Source organism: Erithacus rubecula, assembly GCF_903797595.1.
Source record: "Erithacus rubecula genome assembly, chromosome: 5".
Classification (NCBI taxonomy): Eukaryota; Metazoa; Chordata; class Aves; order Passeriformes; family Muscicapidae; genus Erithacus; species Erithacus rubecula.
Window position 1 is genome coordinate 54,911,274 of NC_136687.1, and position 20,973 is coordinate 54,932,246.

At 38.8% G+C, this 20,973-nt stretch overlaps 1 protein-coding gene across 4 annotated transcripts in view; it reads left to right on the forward strand.

The window, feature by feature from the left end:
* PTPN13 (protein tyrosine phosphatase non-receptor type 13) overlaps nt 1-20,973 on the forward strand; it is a 109,354-nt gene that overhangs the window by 45,050 nt on the left and 43,331 nt on the right. For all 4 annotated transcript variants that reach the window (XM_079306478.1, XM_079306475.1, XM_079306476.1 and 1 more), the window contains exons 7-9: nt 7,699-8,262; nt 17,673-17,768; nt 19,438-19,537. In XM_079306478.1, the coding sequence (XP_079162604.1) occupies nt 7,699-8,262; nt 17,673-17,768; nt 19,438-19,537 (760 nt within the window). The remainder of the gene's footprint in view (nt 1-7,698; nt 8,263-17,672; nt 17,769-19,437; nt 19,538-20,973) is intronic.

The following is a 20,973-nucleotide window of genomic DNA, read 5'->3' on the forward strand; positions in this document are numbered from 1 at the left end:
GCACTGGAATGATTGGAGAGGGCAAGGTGGGTGCACATAAGGATGTGTATAGCTTAACTAGTCACTTCCCTAGTGTATTATATGTAAAGTAAATACATTGAGCAGAAATCTCACTCTTGGAAAGAACAGAAGACTCATCTGATGTTCACTGAGGTGAAGCTCTGTTGAGTTGTTGTGAAAATCTTAGAATTCATAATGAATAGAATAGCTGTCATATGGAGAAAAAAACAGCATAAGGGGCATGGTATTTATTGTAAACTTTAGAGTATTGGAAAGTTACTTAGAGCATGTAATTTAAATCATGCTGATAATTCATGCTAAGTTCGTGAATGTAAGAGATGGTTCAGTAAGAGAGATGTGTTTCTAACTGGAGAGTAGCCAGCTAATACCTTAGATATTTGCAGTCTTTGAAAAATGCTATGATCTTTCTTTTATTTGAATTTTATTATTATTAGGATCAGTTTTCCATACCATGTTAATTCACAATTATAACTGCCGGGGCTTTATTGTTGACTTATGATAAATGCTTTTAAATATTTCCACCTCGCATGTTTAAATAAAATATTTTGCTTGTTATGTAACCAGCTTTGATATTTTCAGCTATTCATTTCCATCCTTGTCTTGAAGATAAATATGAAATTAATAAACAGCATTATGTTAATATTCTCCCCTGTTAAATTTATTTTTTGTCTTTTTCGTGACTCATTTTCTGTGGCTATCTTGGTGAATTAGTTTTACAGCAGGGCTGGCTGCAGAAGTAATTTATTGTAAATTAATATTACAGAATGTTTGCTTTTAGTCAAGTCATATTCAGAACACAGTGTTTAGGAACTGACTTAGCCAGCAGAAATAATAGCAGCAAGACCTGTCATGAGTCATCTGAACCAATGAGTTAATTTTTGTACTTAAAAATGCTTTAGACCTTAAAAGAGTTCTTACATCAAGAATTATATGTGGAATTTACTTAATTGGCTTCATAAAATTCTTTTGGTGTGACAAAAGATGAAGTAACTCTCAAACTCTTCCAAATATAAGGCAAGAATTTATTCCCTGCCACAAAAGATGGCAAGTCTTTTCTTATCCTTGAAGAAGATGTGTAGGGTATTTAATGCTCATTTGAAATCTCCCTAACTTGTACTTGCCTGGAAATCTGCTTCCAGCTATCTAATGCCTGAAATCCTGCACCTTGTGTGTTTATTTGCAAAGTTCCAATTCAATTTGATGATCCATGAACACCAAGGACAGACCTTTGCCAGAGACATTCCATCTTCCAAAGAGATGCAGCTAACAGGTGTATTGGCTTTCCTGCCATGAGGATCCCTGATTTTAACTTGACTTTTAGAATGTGGTAGCCTGTCACAAGTCCAACTCATACATTATCATATTACAGTTGTATTCTGACCTTGTTCTCTCCCAAAAAATATGTGCCACATGAATGAAGGCATGAAATGAATTTAAGTGAGAATTTAGATTCACCTTAACTGCACACAATAGGAAATATTTGGAAATAGTGGTAAAAATTGTGGATGTTGATCAACTCCCTGTTTAATTAGATTGTAAGCACTATCATGTAACAAAAATGGTGGGTGTTGCAAACTGAATGAAAAATGCTAAGTGGAGCTGCTTTTAATTTTACCAATATTCTATATATCAACAAAAAACTCTCACATAAGTGAAAACAGATATTTTTTGCTTTTGATCCAGGGAAGTTGACTGTGAATTGTTTTAGTTCCTAATCTGGGTGAAAACACAACTTTTAGTCTATAAAGAAATAGTTTATAGTGATGACCTCCATATGTGAACTGAAGTAGCTTAAACATCTGGATAAATCCAAGCACACAGACTTAAATTATCAAAAACTGCAGCACCAACTTATTTCTATTTACTTGAAAATTTGTAATCTGTAAATATAGTAAACATATGGGGGTTTTTTATTTTGTTTTTTATTTTCTCTGACTCCTCAGTTCCAGAAACAAAAGAACTGAGTAGGTGGAGAATAACTTCCAGAGTTCAGCCAAACCAAATGAAAGACAGATGAAGATTCCTTGTTGAAAGGGAAAAAAAAAAATTCTCCTTTTTCACTCCAAAACCCATGCCTGTTTTCTTCCAATAAGTGTTTCTGTTTGCATCTAGCAGTAGGTTGTTGGCATTGGTAGAGATCTTTTAAATTTAGGTATAGTTTCTCCAGGTATAGGGATCTTCCAGCCTGGCAATATTGGAAATGCTGCCAGAGCAGTGCTGAGGACAAACCAGAGCTCTGAAGATAAAACGAGAGCAGAAACAAAGATCAGTGAGGAAACCAATCCAGAGATGCCAAATGCTGTGCAGAAAAGCAGCTGCACCACTGAGTTTCTCCTAGGATACACAAAAATCCAGGAAGAAAGTAGCTAGGTGGATCTTTTGCCTGCTTGGTTAAGAAATGTACAAAAAAAAACCTGACCCAAAAAGCAGAGTGGAAAAGAGCAATTGTTGCCTTCTCCTGCAGAGGTGCTGAGGAAGGGAAGAGGTAAAATGTTGCATTTATGAAAGATAAAGTGCTACTTGGCAAGGCTCACTACCACTGTTCTGAACAAGACGCTTGGTTTTTGGAGCTGTTTGGTGTTTTTTTGATAGAAGAGCTGTCAGTCCAAAGCAGAATGCAAAATCATTATAGAGAATTTATAATTTGGCCATTGCATATAGTGCTTTGAACAGTCCTTGTGTCCAGTTCAGTTCTTCCTTCACAGAGCACACATTGTTTAGGAGTACTTCCATCTGAAACTTGGATTTTGCTCAATGACTTAGAAAGGAAAAGAGGGGCTGCCATTGCTAGCAGTCAACCCACAGCCCACATCTGGCTCTGTTGTCTTCTGTTTGGCTTTTAGCCTGCCCCAAAGGGATTGCAAACCCAACTCCTCCATCAGCTACCCACTCATATTTTAGAAACTAACCTCATTGTCTGGGGAGAAAGAGTTTTTTAATGTTGCTTTGTTTTCCGCACAAAGATGGCGTGGGAGATGTTTTTTAAACTCCTGTATAATAATTTCCTCTCTTGAGACCATCCAATCTGACAGTGATGGTGTGTTCTCATGCACATGTGAGCAGTCTTTCCCTGCTCTCCCCAGCCCCTCTCACTTCATAACCATCCCCCACTCCCATATGTGTTCATGTATATCCACAAGTCAAAATCTGTAATAGAGTTGAAAAATGTGTTCTGCTTTGTTCGTACTAAAAGAATGGGCAGGCAGAAAGTCTTTAAATAGAATTGAGTTGAGTTTAGACAGCAAAAACAAGTATGTGATGGTACCAGTTGTGTTTGCACATACTTAATATTGGATTAATTGCCTGTATGATCAAGCTGGTACCCAAGTAATCACAGACAGACTGGGTTTAGTTAGACAACAACTCTTTATCAAAAGAAAATCAAACAGATTGCTGTCAGCATGAGTGAAAGATGGTCTGTGAATGACACTGGTGTAAAAGAGGGTGTAGTTGCATGCATTGCTGAAAACACCAAAGGAAGAAGGAAGCAGATCTATGGTTATTTAGCAAATGTAACAACTGGCAGTTAAAGGTGTGCGTGGAAAACTAGAGTTTCATTTTAGCACCACAAGGGAATTTAATCATGAACTCCTGGTGATTAATTGTTATTTTTATTGTATATATTCCCTCACTATGCAGTATACATTGGAATCATACAGTTACTGTAATTGCATTTGAATTATTTACAGTAATTATAAATAATTGCACTAATGTAACATCAAGTAGAGGATAAACACCCAAGGGCGATATGAGGAATCAAGATCCCATAGACTCTTCAGATGAGCAAGGAGGAGAGTTTAGTGCAACAGAGAAGTAACTGGGGAAGGGGAAAGTATTCCTTTTGAAGTTGCTTACATGTTGCAGCATCTTAATTGCTAATGGCTTGTTCTATCACCTTCACTGACAGACAGGGAGGCACTTCTCTGTCCTGTTACACACCTGGGTAACTGAAGCCTGGAGTAGCTCTGTGTGGTCTCAGGTGATATAATTAATGTCTTTAGTCGAGCCAAGATACTTGGGATAGGTCTCCAGAGTTTCCATTACAAACACAAACTTTTTTTTTTTTTTTTTTTAAAGGAAGGTCATAACATGAGTTCTTGCATTATAAAGATGTTCCAGTTCTCTTGGTTAGATATTTATTTCTTATACAGAGGTTTTTGCTGGTGATTGTTTCCTTCATTTTTCCACACATTTCATTATAAAAGCTGGGGGGATTGGAGTAGGGGAGGGCAGTGAAAGCTGAAGAATAAACCACATATTGGCTTAATGAATTTGGGCTTGAGTATGTCATTCAACTGAAAATCCGTGTGTTAAACAAGGAATATTATCCCAGTCTGCTCTGTTTTGGAGGTGTACTGTTTTCTGGAAGCTGGATACATGAGCCTTGTGCTGAAAGAGACTTCCTGCAGTCATTTAAGACTCTTGATCCAAATAATACTGAGGTAATGGAGAAAGTTCAGAATTAAAACAGTGAAAATACCTTAACAGTTGATGGTGTGACTTACAAAATCTGCAATAGTACTTAAAAAAAGGAAGAAGACATGAGGACAGATTTACATTATTAAAACCAGAAATATTAACTTGGACTGATTGTTGGTTGCCTGATCCAATTTTACTACTGGTATCTGCACTTGAGTTACTTCTGTATTGAGAAGCCTCACCCTTGATCCTTGGCCTCTGCACTCTGGGTCTAAAAGCAGCATGCAGTTTTGGCTGGGATAAAGTACAGGTCTGAAAGTTCTCAATTGCTATTTGTTTCAAGATATCTTTCAAGATACCCGGGCTGTACCCCAAAGTCTCTTCTGTACCCTTCTCTGAGAATGATTTTTTTAATACCTCAGGTTGGCACTGTCAGTCAGTTTGGCCAGAGCTTGTTAAAATAATGTAATGTAGAGAGGGATGGGTTTTGCAGAGGTGGGAAGAATTGACAAGGCTGATGAAAAGCAGAAGTGGGAATGGGAAGAGTAATAAAGGACATATTAAAGACTTTCAAGAGAATTTTGCAGTCTCAAGCCTGAATACTGAGGCCAGCTGTAGACTCATTTTGGTGCTATGTAAAAATCTCATGCTGACTGCTTAATGTGGATCTGACTTAGACCTGTAGAGTGGAAGAGCAGCATGGAAGTGAAACACCTCTGATGGGGCAGCTCACCTCCTGTCTCATGGTGCAGTTGGCTGGTTGAGTGGCAAAGCTGTAGCCATGAGTACTTCCCTAGTCAGTGCCCATGAGATAGTGCTCATGGCCTTCACTTTTACCTGTGGAAGGAGGCCCAGTGGGTGGCTGATGAAGGGAACACAGAGCATCTCTTTTGTGCTGAGGCAAAGGAGCCTGCATCTGTGCCTCTGTGCAAACAGGAAAGAGCTTCTGGTATATCCAAATATATCCTGGTATATCCAAATCCACAGCAACCACAGCTTTGGAGAGGAGGATGCTCCCGGCACTCTTTTTCACTGACAGGTGGGCTCTTTCTCTGCAGTTCTCACCAGCACAAAGCAAGACAAGGCAGTGTCTCTGGGGTGCTGTGGTGCGGATACCCACAGATGCTAAAAGTACCTTGTGACTCTTTCCCTTGCATGTGATCCTGCAGCAAGATCCTGCCTCAGTGTGCAGAGACCTAAATGATCTTTTGAACCAGGAATGTTCTTCTGAGTCATGACCAATGCTGTACCAAGTAATCCTGTGTGCATAGCTGTGGTAGTGTATTGGAGTTGCAGCTGTCTGCTTCTCTTGGGTATTTTTCTGCTTTGTTTGCCTTTGTTTTGTTCAGTAAGGTCCTTGCATGTAAGTACTTTCAGTGATAAAGAAGTGGGTGTTTGGGCTTTTTTTACAGTGTATAGAGGAGGTTGTTTTGGGTTTTTTACAGCCTAAAATTATGTTGGAACGCTCATTACTGGGCAGGATTCTCAGAGATCCTTTTGATTTGCATTTCTGCTGGCCATCTTAAAAAGCAAATTGCAGTGTTTAGCTTTTTATCTCATAAATGACTGAGTTAAAATCTTGTCCAGGAATGTTTGTCCTTGGTGCATGTACATGAATGTGAAGTATGTGTTTGCAGAGTGGATATCATCCCACTGCTTTAGGTGGATAGCTGGGAACTTCACACTGAACACTTATTTTTAAAAGGTTTTTTTGTGTGTAACTATTATACGTAGTCCATCAGCCTTAGGATGATGTATAGTCTGAGAATAAGGTAATAATGTAATATTTACTTGACCACAAAGATAATTATGTTTAGTTTATATTAAAGCTATCTTTGTAAAATATGAAATGAGGCATCAGATCCTTTTAGAAGATTAGTTTGTTCTCATTGGCAAAAGTGTTTTTTATTTTCTTGGCTAGACCATGTGGGAATTTTGTATGATTTCTTACAAGGCACCTTTTAGACAATCCAAACCCTAACATTTTACCATCATGTATTTGCATGGTGGTAGGAAGCAAGGGGCTACTTGGCTGCATTTGGCTTGAGTCTTGCTGGTTTTGATTATTAGTTAAATATCACAGAAATAAAAACTATACACTAAATGTACAGCTCCTCCTGAGGAATATCAGAGTTGAAAGGTGTTTATACCTTTAAAAGCCATAAGCTTTTAAAGCATTAGTGAGTACATTTCCAAACATCCCTAAAGCATTCTGTGAAATTCTGTTTGGAAGGATAGCACTCTAGATAAAGATCATCAGGAGCCTGCTGTGCAAGTGGGGCAGTTAATTTCAATCGATGCAGGCAGGGCTATGCAGCATTCTGTAAGAGTAGTAGATACAGCACAGTGATTACTTTGAACTCATGACTGCTTTCTTTAGCAGTGAAGTCTTTAAAGCTGCCCCTTCTTGAAAAATGTACATGGGAATATCACCATAAAGAGGGAGCTAGCTTTAAGGAAGGCATCAATCACAGGCCATGCTGACTCCACCTGGATCAAAAACTCTTGGCCACCATGATATGATATTCTTCAAAAATCACATATTTCATTGATATGGTTCCACCTCTGGCAGTTTATTTTATTCTGGAAGTAATTTCATGAGAAGGGAGAGGGAGAAGAGAGATGGCAGATCTATGTATTGTGAAACTCAGAGGGCGCAGACTCATTTTTACCTTGGAAGCTTTGTTGGTTTTGTTTCAGAGAATTCTTTATCAGGAGAGACTGTAGTCACAATATTAGTCATTAGAGGAAGAACCAGGATTTTTATAATTCCTAAGTACACAGTCATTCTTTTCTTACTGCTGACTCTATTGCTGGGCATCTGTAAATCTGTAGAACAAACCTGGACTTGTTATTAAAACCTGTAGGCGGTGTATTTGGGTGTGAGTGGAATGACTGATTTTGGATTGATTATTAAGTAGTATTTTTGGTGATAGTCCAGGCTATTTTGAAAATGAGACTAATGAGAAAACAGCTTTCAGCAATTATGTGACAGTTTGGGGGTTTTTAATTTCAATACTGAATTATAGTAGGTCTTATTTTTTTGAGCATTTTAGAAATAAAAGTAATTGATCATAGTGTATGAAGTAGTTGGGTTTCTATCTTTGTTGACTGAGGGAGCCCTTGCGTAGCCTTCTCAATGCTTTGTGTGGTAAAACCAATGCCCAAGTGTGTGTTCATCATGCACTTTAACTAATTTGTGTTGCACTCCATGTGTTGGGTAGAAAATTACATGTATGAAATGTCTCCTTATTCCAGGAAAAACATTGGCGGTTGATGCACCTGATGGACACAGAGCTCAATTCTCTCAACAGACCACCCTTAACAAAGGACTTAGCAAGTCTATGGGATTCCTGTCCATTAGAGGAACACGAGATGAAGAAGAGTTTTTCCAGGGCATTTCTGCAGATTACAATTTGGGTCAGGAAGATGTTTTCTGTCCTCATAGGTGTAAAACTAGTGAGCTTGAGAAAAAAGGTCACCTTCACACCGACGTCCCTCCCAAACGGAAAATATGGGCTTCTTCCACAGATTTGCTTTGCACTACTGACAAGGCAGCTGAGAGGGACCATGCTGGAGGCTCTCACAGGCACAGCCATCAGTGTGAAACATTTACTGTACGGACTTCTACTGCTGCCAGAAACAAAGAAGCAAGATACTCTGATGGGAGCATAGCGCTGGACGTCTTTGGACCACAAAAACTGGACCAGACACGCCACGTGCCTGAGACATCAACTTCTGCAGCAATATCAAGTGCCTTTGACAGGATAAGAGAAAGACAGAAGAAGTTGCAGCTTCTGAGGGAAGCTATGAATGTAGAAGGTTAGTGAAGCTTTTTGGTTTTCTGAGTATTCCAGTCGTCAAACAAAGATTTCTCGTTATAATAAATTCGAGTTCTCTTGTAGCAGCTCTTGAAACAGCTGAGGTCTTTGCTTCATCTTTTTTACATGAAGTCATTGGAATATCTGTTGCCAATGAAGATAAATGTGGTTGTCCAGATTGCTTGCTCAGAATAGTTGATCTCTAACCAGTATCAAGCTCATCAATTTTAAGTAGAAAAAATAAAGCTGCTAACAGCCAATTGTCAAGTAATTTTCCTCGAAGGAAGATTCTCATCTCCAGCTATTAAGAGATGGATTTATGCCCCCAAGGAAAGGCAGAATTTCATCTCCAGATCTCTGGTTTTGTGATGTATATCTCTGGACTTAAGCCCTTAAATATGAATTTTTTTGGCCTTATGTACAGATCTTCATTTCAGTGGGAATATTTCACACAAATTCCATCAGTTAATTAAAAAAAAGCATGGGGGAAAGACAAGTCTTGGTAATTGTTGTGGGGAAAGTTATAAAATGACCCTGTAAGTGGAACTGTGTATTTTATTTGATTTGGTTTTGTAGGGTGATTTTCAGGGGCTGTAAGTTTGAGACAGTGGGATAGAAACTGAGAGCAGAGCCGAATCCTGCTTGTGCTGGTCCAGAAAGCATAATCTGGTCATCCAAGTTGTATGGTACAACATCCAAGGTGTGTAGGACAAGAGCAGTATGTACAGAGCTAGCTCAGGCATTTACTGAGGTGTACTCAGACTCATGAGTTAGCCTGCCTTCTGTGTGACAGAAATAACTGTGAAAACATAGACTACCTTGGCCTCCTTCTGCCTGAGGAGAAAACACCTCCATATTAAGATAAAGCCTCTTGTCAAGGTTTAATTTCTGAAAATGCCTGCTCATGCCCTTTGTGGCCATCTTGGGAACTGCTTGTATTGCAATTGGTACAGGAAACCAATCCTTTCCTTTTGTTCCAGAAAGGAGGAGTGTTACTGAAATGGCATAGGCAGGTTAAAAAACTGCTGTGATTTCTGTCCAGCTGGAGTTCTCTTGTGTTATCAAATCAGCATCTTCTGATGAGGGTTACATTATCATGTGAAGAAATGAACACAGATGAAAGCAGCACTGTGGAGATACCATTGTTTATCTCTATAGCAGTTTACTATCTGTTGTTATCTACCAGGATGTCTGATGAGGTACAGCTTGGTTGGCTTTTGGTTTAAGAGTCTGAAATCAACAGGGGCCATCTCAGGTTTATGAGTCAATTTGGATCCTTGGAGATAGGCAGCTGACAGAGTTTAGAAGGAGGCCACTCCCAGCATTGGGAAAGCTCAATAGCCTTGTTGTTCTAGAGTGCAGCTTTGTGCAGGTTTGTGTTGCACAAGAGCAAAACCAAAAGCATGGCCAAACCCATTGATGAGCAATGGGTTTATCATTCTCATTTAAGCAGATTGGGAGATGGCAGAAAACAAAACATGCCCATGCCTTGCAAACTGAGATAGGTCAGATGTGTGAAACTACTCAATTCATAAGGGGAACGGGTGAAAGTGCAGTCAGAGCAAACTGGGAACTGGGCCTTAATAGTCACAGGCTGAGTGACAAATGTGCAGGGCAGATTGAGGCAATAGCTAATGACTCACTGCTCAGCCTTCTGAATTGCTTGCTAGGAAAAACTAAAGACACTTTCTCAACAGGTAGCTGGTTTTCAGAGTTTTCTGTTTTCAAGGAAGGTGTGTTTTGCTCTTGATGGTGGGAATGTGTGTTTACTGTTATATTTTGGGTTCTCAATTGTTCAATTTCTTTGCTCAGTTAACTACTGAAAGAAAATCTTTTGGACCAGAAATGAGTTGTGAACGTGAATTTTTAATCAGCCAGTTTAAAGGAGTATTCTAGTAAGATGGATGATTAATGCTTTTTCACATAGGAGTTAGTTGCTGTTATATCTTACAGGGCATGAGAAACTTGACTGGAAGTATCTATTCTGCCTTAGTGAGCAGATTCACAAAAATCTTAATAAATAAAGTCTGCTAGTCTGTTAAGACTTCCTTCCCTTTTCATTTTTTTTACTGTTCCTCATCTTACATTTTTTTATACCAGACATGTCTCTTGAGATCTTTCGTTAAAAGTCTCTTGCCAGTTTCATCTGTCAGATAAATGAAAAATACAGTTTAGAGGTTTTTGTGCATTACTGTTGTATGTAATTTTGAAGTACTTAGTGGGAAGACAGATATTTCCACATCCGACACTATCAAGTGTTAAGTGTGTGTGGAATTACTCTTCTGACCAGTGTAGCTGAGAGGTATGAGTGAAAAATAGACAAGGAGAATAACTTACTTCAAAAGTTCATGCAGTTTGGAATGAGTTCAGTTCAGTTTGGAGGGGGAAGAGTGGGCAAGGAGTCACAGGAAACAGGGTTGTGGTTGGGTAGCAGAGGAAACACAATCTGCTTTCTGTTTGGTAGGTCTGGGGGTATTTTCAGTTCAGTTGAGTCCAGGTCTAGGTTACAGCTAAGCCTGTGTAAATTGCATTAAGCCTCTGCTTTTGGCTGTATGCTTTGTTTTTCTGTTTTTGAATTGTGAAGTGACATTGGACTCTCTGTGAGTTGAACTTGGAGAGATAGAACTTCCCTCCTCAAACTACAAAGGAATTTAAGTGACATATGGCTTATTTTTCTTTAACTTACTTTGGGTTAAACTGGAAAACTTTTTTGTTATTCATAAAACCTTAAAGAGCTGACTGCCTTGGAAAAAGAAAATGTTCTTATGCACAGGCTCTGGTTTGCCAAGCTTTCACTCAGAACAGATTTTTACAATCTAAATTATAAACTCATGAAAAGCAGCGTTTATAGTGGAAAGAATGACAGAGCTTTAATTACAGCTGTGCTGTAATTCTTTGTAGTGAGCTGCTGACCATCTAAAGTGCGCTATAATGTACTGTTGGAACATCTCAGATTTAGCCTCACAAGGTTTCCAAGGACCATGTCCTTGCAACTGCCTTGCTCTTGAACTTGCTGGTTTATGTTAATCTGCTGTACAGTTTCAGGGTTGGGGTTGTTTATCTCTTCTATACTGAAGATGATTGTTCATAATTAGGTGTCATTTAGCCAGCTGGAGGCAGGGCAAGAGTCTGCTATAAGGTGTAGCAATTTTAACCACTAGTAAGAGACTCCAAAAGTATGTGTTAATTTTATCAAGAGAGTAAATTCTTCATCTTTGCCCTTTTGTTCATTCTGGTTTTGTTTTGGTGGTTTTGTGATGTTGGAATTGATTAGAGTTATGAAGTTTTTAGGTGTTAAATCTAAACATCTTACCTGTAGCTGGAGAGCAGATTTTTTTTTTTTTGTTGTGCTTTTGAAACTTGGAAATTGCTGCCTGGCACCTGCTGATAGTGTCCCATTTCTTTCAGAGAGAAAATAATATTCTTTTACATCTTGCAAGCTTGCATTGCAGCTCAAGAGTGTGAAGGTGTAATCTGTTCTCCCATGCTCCAGGATTTTTAGCCTTCTCTCCCACCAAACTGATTCTATCTCTTGACACTGGTGAAGTGTACACACACACTCAAATTTTCCTATCCTAGGCCTGCCTTCAAATGGCTCAGTAGCAAAGCACAAGGCTGTGGCATGGTAATGGTAGCCTTATCTGAACTTCTCCTTTTGCGTAGGCAGCTCCTCCCCTCACTCCTTTTTTTGAGAGTATAATTGAAAGTTTATGTATTACTTGAGTGAATGAGTATCCTTTTAATTTTTTTCTTAAATGCAGTATTGTTTATGAGGATGTTGTAAGTGAGATGCATGAGGGAGCATAAAGCTTGCCTGTGTCCTTGTGGAATACTGGAGGGCAAAACCAGTTAGGAGAGTAGTAATATAGCTGCCTGTGGGTTGAAATAGCAGACAGGGCAGAAAAAAAAGGTGGGAGAATACTGAAAAAGTTGATTTTGCTATAGCTCTGGAATTCTGAATCCAGGCGTGGGGAAATGGAGAGTGGTTTGGGAATATTCTCAAGCCTTAAATGTTAAATGTTTTTGCAGTTGGGAACCATGTGATTTCCAGACCCACAAGTTGTGTTTATTCCTCCTCTTTTTATCTTGATTTTTTTTTCCAACAGAAAACCCAGACTATTAGTCCTCAGTTTTTTGTCTAATTATTGCTGTTGCTTCATAGAGTCAGCAGGAAGAGGCAATAATATTCTATATTTCTAGAGAAGAGTCCTTTCCTTCTAAGTCTTCTTCCATGTGTTTCATCTCATGAAACTGCTCTCATTGGCTACTTTAAAGACTCATTTGGACTCTATTTATAAAATTTCCATGTTATGACAGCCTCTGTCTAACTGGGAAAATTGCAGTTAGGACAACAGTAAATATCTTGATTTTAACCCCTCTCTTGGTTTGAAGTTGTATTTTTGAATAAGGGAAAATTTCTGCAGGTAATCTGGCAGCTGTTGGTAGCAGATTTATCCCAGCAGATTAAGCCCCAGAGGTTTGAATTTGGGAGCTTCTGTAGAAGTGGGTTAAATAGGAGATTGGATTTAGGGGAGAAATAAGAAATAGTTGCTTTACTAACTTAGCACTGTGAATTCATTGAAGTGCAAATACTTCCTTTTTCTCTTGAATTGTATGTTCTGAGTTCACCGTGGGCCATTTGATTAATGGACAATGGCACATTTGTTTGCATGTGAAAGAAAAGGAAGGGGCAGTTTTGTGGTGCTGCAATGTGATTTTAATTCATTGGTAGCAAAATAGATTCTCGTGTGGTTGTTCTGTCCAGTAGAACAATGTTCAGAAATAACTTTAATGAATCTGAGAGGTAGCATAATGGACTGATACTCTTTCACTTAGAGAACTCCAGCTGTTGATTTTTCTGAGACAAGAGATGCTGGCTTTTCCAGGAAGAAAATATTTGTGGGATATCTGTAAAATACAAGTACAGTGGCATCAACAGCTATCATTTTGTGCTGAGTTACACAGCTAGTAAACCAACTCTTACAACTGTGTAATTGCACAGCAGAGTGGCATCTGCTTTATCTCATCTATCAACCTTTAGCATCTCACACAATCTGAGATTGGCTAACAAAGTTGTTTTCCTGTTTTAATTTAAATGTTTTATCCAACTGAGAATGTAAAGTATTGACCAAAAATTGACAAACTCTGTCTGGGCCTGTGTTAGTTTACATAGTTTATCCCTTGATCCAGAAAACAAGGGTGTCTTTCTGAATACAGGACTCTTGAGTTCTTACCAGACCTGGCTTTGTTATTGTTAATCTCTGTTTTGCTTTCCAGCCTAGCACTAGAAATGGGTGCAGTTTTCCAAGGCTACATTTTTCTCTGTAGATTAGATCCTGCCAGGCCCTCTGCACCAGACTGGGCTCCCTAGGGGGGTTGCCTGGATGGCTGGCTGCTCGGACTGCCTGTGCAATGGAGCTTTTCCATGTGGAGAGTGAGTGGGGGGAATCTTGCAAGTTAGAATGGGTTAGTTTCCTTTCTCAGGTCTTGGATATGAGTCCTTACCAGGGATTTGAATTGGATCTTGATGTCCTTCCTGTTAAACCCATACTGGCTTGCATTAGATAGTTCCAGTTTTCTTAGATGAAAAGAGGAAAAGGAAAAGCAAATGTGAATCTAATCTGTTGATTTAACTCATGGGAAAGAAGTGAGTCCCAGCTTCTCCTGAAGGCCAGTTAATGTGTATTAAGTGCTATTATAGTACCACTCTCCTGTAATAGACACCCACCAGTAAACTTCAAAGGGCAAACAAGAGCTCTCTCCTGTCATGAAACCGTCGGTTTAATTCTGCCGCCTTCTCTGTGCCACCAGAAATAATTCTGTAATGATGTGGATTTGAAAACTTGTGTATCTGATGTGACTTGTGTTCAGAATAATGAAATTCCAGGCTGAATGTGGTTCTCTGATTTCTGTTGGAGTTGGCTGAGGTGAGGCTCTCTGTCAGTGGCTTGTCTGGGCTTGCAGGTCCTGCCTTGTGTAAATAGCATGTTTTGTTTTTTTATTCTGTGTGAGGTGCCTGGGAGGTTGTGCTCTGCTGGTTTTGATAGGACACTTGAAAAAGCACCACTGCAGCACTAAGCACTACAAAGACAGACTCTTCAACTCATAATGCATCACATACCTTTACATCATGGATCTACCACTTATTTCACTTATTAATGCTTATTACGCTTATTTCTCTTATTAGTACAAGTCTTATGTATTCATTTTAGTTACAAACTCTTAAAACATGCTTAAACTCATGAAGTTTTTTCTATTAAGGTGTGAAATGGTTTAAAGTGTTCTGGTTAAAGACTGTAATCTAAACAGTGAAATGCTAGGGAGGGTAACTGATACAATTATTTTTGCTACAACGTGCTTGGTGTTTATAGAAGTTAAATCAGTTCTGAAGTCTCTCTTCAGTCACCAAAATTTTTTTTAAGAACATAAACCAAAAAAAACCCCAAGTAACTAAGACAACAAACCAAGGCCATTCGGAATTCCCAGGGAAAGTTGTAAATAAGTTGTTTTATTGTGGTTTTTAGCCTTTGTTATCGTTTTTCAGCTCCTTCCCAGCCAGACAGACGAGAAGTTTGTGCCTACTTTTGAAACTTCTGTATGAAAAGCAAAACTTTAATTTGATCCCAGAACTGGGACTTTGTGACCTTTGGAAGCCAATTCTTAATTAGAAGCTTAGCTTGGATGTGATCCAAGTGCCTTCTTTGAAGTTAAATCCTAATATGATATGTTAGAATTGAGGAGAACTTGCTGGAGGAGAGGAGAGAACATAAATTATTTGGATGACTATGCAAGCATTATAGATAGAATATTCTCAGTATTTGCATTTTAATTGAGTATTTGCAGGTCTGCAGTGTATATTCTCTCTGTGCCCCAGGGAGAAAGGCACTTGGTTAAGAGGGGGTGCAGTGCTGGGGGGTGTTCAGGGGGTATACACAGACATTAGTGTAGGACAGTAGAGGACTGGAAGGAAGATGACCCAGCAGCAAACACATCTGTGTGTATTTTCTCTAAACTGAGCGAAATGTTAATAAATCTAGAGGATTTACAAGGAATTTCAGGATGTAGCTTTTTAATTGCCTTTAAACTTTGCCTGATAGTCTTCAGTGCAGCCTAGCATGGAAAGGTTGTTGGATGCTTCCAGCTGATGAGAATACCTTTGCTTGTGCTCTTGGGTTGAGTGGTCTTGATTAGGAAGAAGGATGTGGCAAGACAGGAGTGTGGTCCTGTCTCCAGCTCTACTTGTGAATAGGTTTGAGCCTTGTTGGGCCTTATGTGGGGTCTGTGACAACATTGAGATAAACAGTGTGTGGAAATCTTGCTTTTTGTTTCTTGGCTCATGGACTTCTTGGCCTACAGCATGGCACCAACTCCTACTAACAGGGTGAGTCAGGAGAAGTCAAAATCCTGCAGAGTCCCATATCACAGCACCACCTACAAACACTTGTCTCATGGTTTAGCTGCATATTTCTGTTTTACCACAAGTTTGGTTTCTTCAAAATTTAATGTCTCAAAGAACCAGAATGGAGCCATAATTTGTGTGCAATTTGAGAAGCCCCGTCTGCTGACTAAGTGGAAAAAAATAAGTCTGTTTAAAATCTCACGTCATATTTTATTGTTGCCTCTCCATCATCTTGCTTCAAAGTCAGTTCAGCAGACTTGAAAAACCTTCAACTAATAAAACTACTGGGAAACAAGAGGTCTGGTTTTAGTTAAACATTTCAGTACTGTAGCTCCAGTGTCGTGTTTGGATTGATGCCTTACTTAAGGGCTGGGAGCATTTTAAAAACACATCTCCAAAAGCTACCCAGTGAATTTGGTTTTTATTTCCCATGGTAGGCAAGTAATTGCTAGACTGGGGGCAGATTTCTTTGTTGTAAAATCCACAGCGTTGAAAGTAACCATTGTGAAAGATTGAAGTAACCTCACTGCTCCCACACAGCCCCAGTGGATTCCTTTCATCTTGTTGTTGGTCCATGCTACTCCTTTCTGAGAATAGTGCAAAATGTTCTTTGGATTAATTGGGTTTTATCCTGCTAAACTACAACTGGAATGGGCTGGTGAGACCTGTTGGTTTCATGATTTGTTTTGCTGTGCTTGGCTTTCCCAGTTTTCTTGAAGATTTTCTACACAGCCCCAGTGAGCTGAGTAGAAAAGGGGGCAATACTGGCTTTTAAAGATAAAGGTTTTGGAAACAGATAGTCCAAAGTAAACATGAACTGGTCATTAATTCTTGGAGTACTTAATTATGTTACTTCTTTTCATGCCTTTTTTCCTATTTGGAATTTTTCCTTCTTCTGTAGGAAGTCTATATGAGTAGTGTTGTTGACTAACCTGTCATCTGACCTTATAGAAGTTATGCAGCAGGTTTATTTTCTCCTCAGAATTTTTCACCGGATGTTTTGTTTTCTGGACGTGGAAAGTTGGAACTTCTGATTTCCTTCTTGCAGCCTCCAAAAATATCTGCTCATGTGTTCCCCATTTTCTATTCCTGCATTGCATATTCCTTGCTGTAGTGACTGACACTTGTTTTCACAGCAGTTATATGTGTTTTTTCTATATTACTGCTTTTGTTTTCAAAAACATTAATTATTGTCAGACCAGAAACAGCCTTCTGCAAATAAGGACACCTGAGGTTTTTTGTCTCTCTTTGACAGTGAACCATTGGTATTGCCAAGATGTAGAAACTTTTTTCTTTATGTGTGTGTTTTGCTTTTATGCACATTCTGTGGGTGGTTGTTGGCCTGTGCTTAGGGAGGTTCTGGGAGATGGTTGCAAATGTCAAGCACATGCCCCCTTCTGTGGAGTCCTTTGCTCCAGTTTGTTATTTATGTAATCCCCTGAGAGTAGGAACTGAGACTGCTGTATTGATTTCTCATCACATCAATTTAGCTGTTCTGGTTAATTAAATTTCCTCTAGGGACTTACTAATTGATTGTTAATCATATTTTGTGGATGTCAAAGATGAGCTGAATTATAATTTTCCAGTGCTTGCTATATCTCTGTGGATATTTTTCTTTTTATGCTGTAGAGGAACCAGGGACTGAGTTCTCATAATTGTTCTGTACATGCAAGAGGGGCACACCAAATGTTTGCACCTGTTGTTTGCAGGAGGGATCTATTTTTGTCTTGGGCCCCAATGGGGTTTTTTAAATACTAGTTTCAACTTGGAAGTGATGTTGGGGGAAGTTCAGAGGAGGTGGCTGTATTGGGATTGCCTAGAGGGGCCAGGTTGACCACAGAACCCTCAGGCCATGGGAACAGAATAGGAGGGCACAGCATCCCCTGGGTGTTTGCTTTTAGACTCCATAGCCACAGACAGGCATTTTTAAATGGTTTGAAAATACTTTTGTGTTTGATTTTTACATTGTGGCTGTTGCTTTCTACTTCTGATACCTTGATTTAAATTTTCAGAGCCTTTGAGAAGGTACAAATCTTATCACAGTGATGTTTATAGTACTTCAAGTGAAAGCCCATCTGTTATTTCTTCAGAACCAGATTTCAGACAAGGTAAGACCTATGTTTAAAAACTAACCAACCAACCAAAACCGCAAAGAAACAAAAAACCTAAAGAAAAAAGTTCAGGATGAAAACCAGACCCCAAAAGCCTTTAATAGGAGTCTTGATAATTGCCCTGATTCAAAGTTCTAAGATGATGAAATTACAACATCATGTACATATCAGCATAATGTGCAGTCTGTTCAGAAATGAGTTTGACATTTAGCACTCTGGGAGGGAGCTTGATAGGAAAAGCTGGAAATAGTTAACTTTTTACTAGAAGTGTTCTTTTTTACATAATATGCTGCAAAAACCCAATGGAGTTGTTGTTGGTGCACAGTAACAGTGAATTACAAAAGCTTTATATGGAACCTCCATGGTATAATTATACTGGTGGGTTTTACTATGAGGGTTAAGTGGTTTGTAATTTATATGCCAAGGATTTCAGTGTAAGGAAAAAGTACTATATAGTACAGGCTGTTTGTAAGATAAATTTAAGTAGTTTCTATTGAATCAATCACTTGAAAAACCAGGAGATGATACAAAGGATTCATTGCTGATGTATGGCAGGAAGAATTGTCTTTGCAGAAGCATTATTAAAAATGGAGAAAAATCACTGTGGTGAAAATTAGGAAAGAAAACAATAGTTAGGAAGCTGGAGTATAGGTGCACTATATGTATTCTCTTTATACAGAATTCCAGCCCAGCCTCCATGTATTCACTGCTCTCTCAACCTTCTTTGTCATTGTCTGTCCTTGTGCTTACTGAGCCAGAGGTCTGAGGAGCAGCAATATTGAGCATCCTATAATTTCCCTTTGCTTGCTTGCAGTTTGGAACAGACTGTTTATGTGTTCCAGGCCAAAGTCAACAACTCCAAAGTCTGTACAGGCAAGATAGAGCTGTCTGCTGCCTTCTAGTAGTATATCTGGGTTTAGTGAAATGACTGTCAAAAAGAACTGTTTCTAAATCAGTGTGGCTTTAGTGTTTTCTGCAAGTGCTCTCCTGCTCTGTTTGCTGAGGGTACAGTAAGAGGGGGAAGTGAAGTACTGTGGAAAATCAAGCTTGAAGTGTAACATCTCAGGTTCTGCTACAGGAAGATCTCCCACCAAAAGCTGTAATTTTACATAGAGAATCACAGGTTGATATATTGCCAAAAGGAAAAAACCTATCAATTATAATGAGGAGTCAGATTCCAGGGATAATGATTAAAAGTTCAGATATTGCTTTCTTAGCTCATTTTTTTGTGTGTGTGTACTGGATGCATAGTTAACTAGCTGCTCTCTTTCTGGTCTGGAGTAGTTTTGTATGATGTCTCTGCCATGTGTTTGTCTCAACTCATGGCTGACAAAAATAAAGTGAGCACAAAAATTACTGGCCTTGCGAAGGTGTCTATGCAATTGTCTGGGGTTTTATTGTGATTTCTTTTAGGCCTTCTTTAGTATTCTTCTTCAAAGGACTATCAGCTATTTTTGTTGGGGTAAAACTGTAAGATTGAAACTGAAATCTGAAATCAACTTCATAATGCTAATTTGTTTGATACTGTAGTGCCATTGTGCAGAACACATTAATTTGACTCCTTCTGAGTAATCTCATGTGACTGATAAATCCTTGAGTTTTAGATGGGATTACTCTGTGTGCTTTGTTGCTCAGTCAGGTATTAATTTGTCTTTTGGTTTGCTAGTGAGAAGAAATGAAGGTTTCAAGAGAGATGATGCCAGTGGTGTGTTATCAGGTGCTGATGATATCTCCACATCAAGTCAAGCCAATTCTCAGAGAACAAGGTAAACCCTTTGAAAACAATATACCTTGGAGTGCTTTTTCTTTATCAAAGAATGTATTCTAAATCTGCAGGTGAAGTTTTTCACTCCCATCCCTGCTTCTGGTTAAGATTTTTTAAAAAGGCATGTAATACTTGAATGAAAATAGCATTTCAGAATTATATATTGCATCCTGAAGTAGAAATCTCACAATGCACAGTAATTTAGAGGTTAGTTGGGCATCCACATTCATTTCTCATGTTTAATGGAGACTGGGTTGAATTCTGTCAGGTTGCTATAACTGTCAGAAGGTTAGGGGCTACTTCTACTTGGAAATATTTAATTATTTTTTTAACTGGACTTTTCCAAAAGAAAGGTTTTGAAATTGTTGATAGTAATACAGATTTATTTGCCCCTTTTTTCATTCAGTAAGGAAATTACAGTATGCTTATTTCCTTGAAATAAGCCAAAAGCCATACATTTGGTTTGGTTATTTTAGCAAAATCTTAGTTCATGTTTTTGTGTTTGGATTAATTTTTTTAATACCTCAGCACTTAATAAGCAGGCCAATTCAGTAACAGTTTATGCTTTTTGAAAATTACTTTGCTGTGCAGTGTATTCAAATATTGCACCAGTGTGAATTAAATGCCATTCATCAATACAGCTTTAAAAGGTAGGTTCTGCTTTGACCATCACCTTAATACAGCATCTTTTTAATACCTCAGAAGCATATCTTGCCATACCTGTTGCATTTTGAGAATGGTTCCACTCTAAAGGTTTGAACATTTTTATTGACATTGACCTTCTTGATTTAAAAGTTCCTCCTAGTCTCTGCCTAATCACCTTTTATCAAAATTATGCTGGTAATTTTTGTAGCAAGGGGCAAAAAATAAAGGCACATCTTTCTTCCCCTCAAAGCCTTCTCTTGGCAGTTTTCTTGCTTTGTATGCTGCAGATCAGGAGAAATATTGCTGCTGTGCTCAAAATCCTATATTTATGATTTTGGCATGTGTTGGAGGGGAATCCTGCTCTATCCCATTAGAGAAACATGGAAATGTGAGGAGATTGGGCTGTGTTGGGTGATGTGACACTGCTGGTGACTGTGTCCTCCACGTTCACTGAAGGCAAAGGGTGATGTTGGTAAAGAGGGCTCAGAGCCATGCTTTGAACATGAAGATGAAAATAAGTGAGTGTCAGCTCCTTGCACTATATTGTGTGCCAAAAATGGATCTGGCTAAGGCAGGGTCTCAAATAAACTGCATCTCAGTGCAGGTGAGCACCAGGAGAGCTCCTTGGAGGTCATACAGCTTTTGGCTACTGGTTTGATGGATTGGTTTCCTTACTACCTGCACTTTGCCTGAGAAATGCAGAGTGATCTATTAACCTATATGTTAGCATTTCTGGCAGGGAAGAAGTATTTAGGTGAAGCTTAACTGAGTCTACACAGTTTTGTAGTCAGG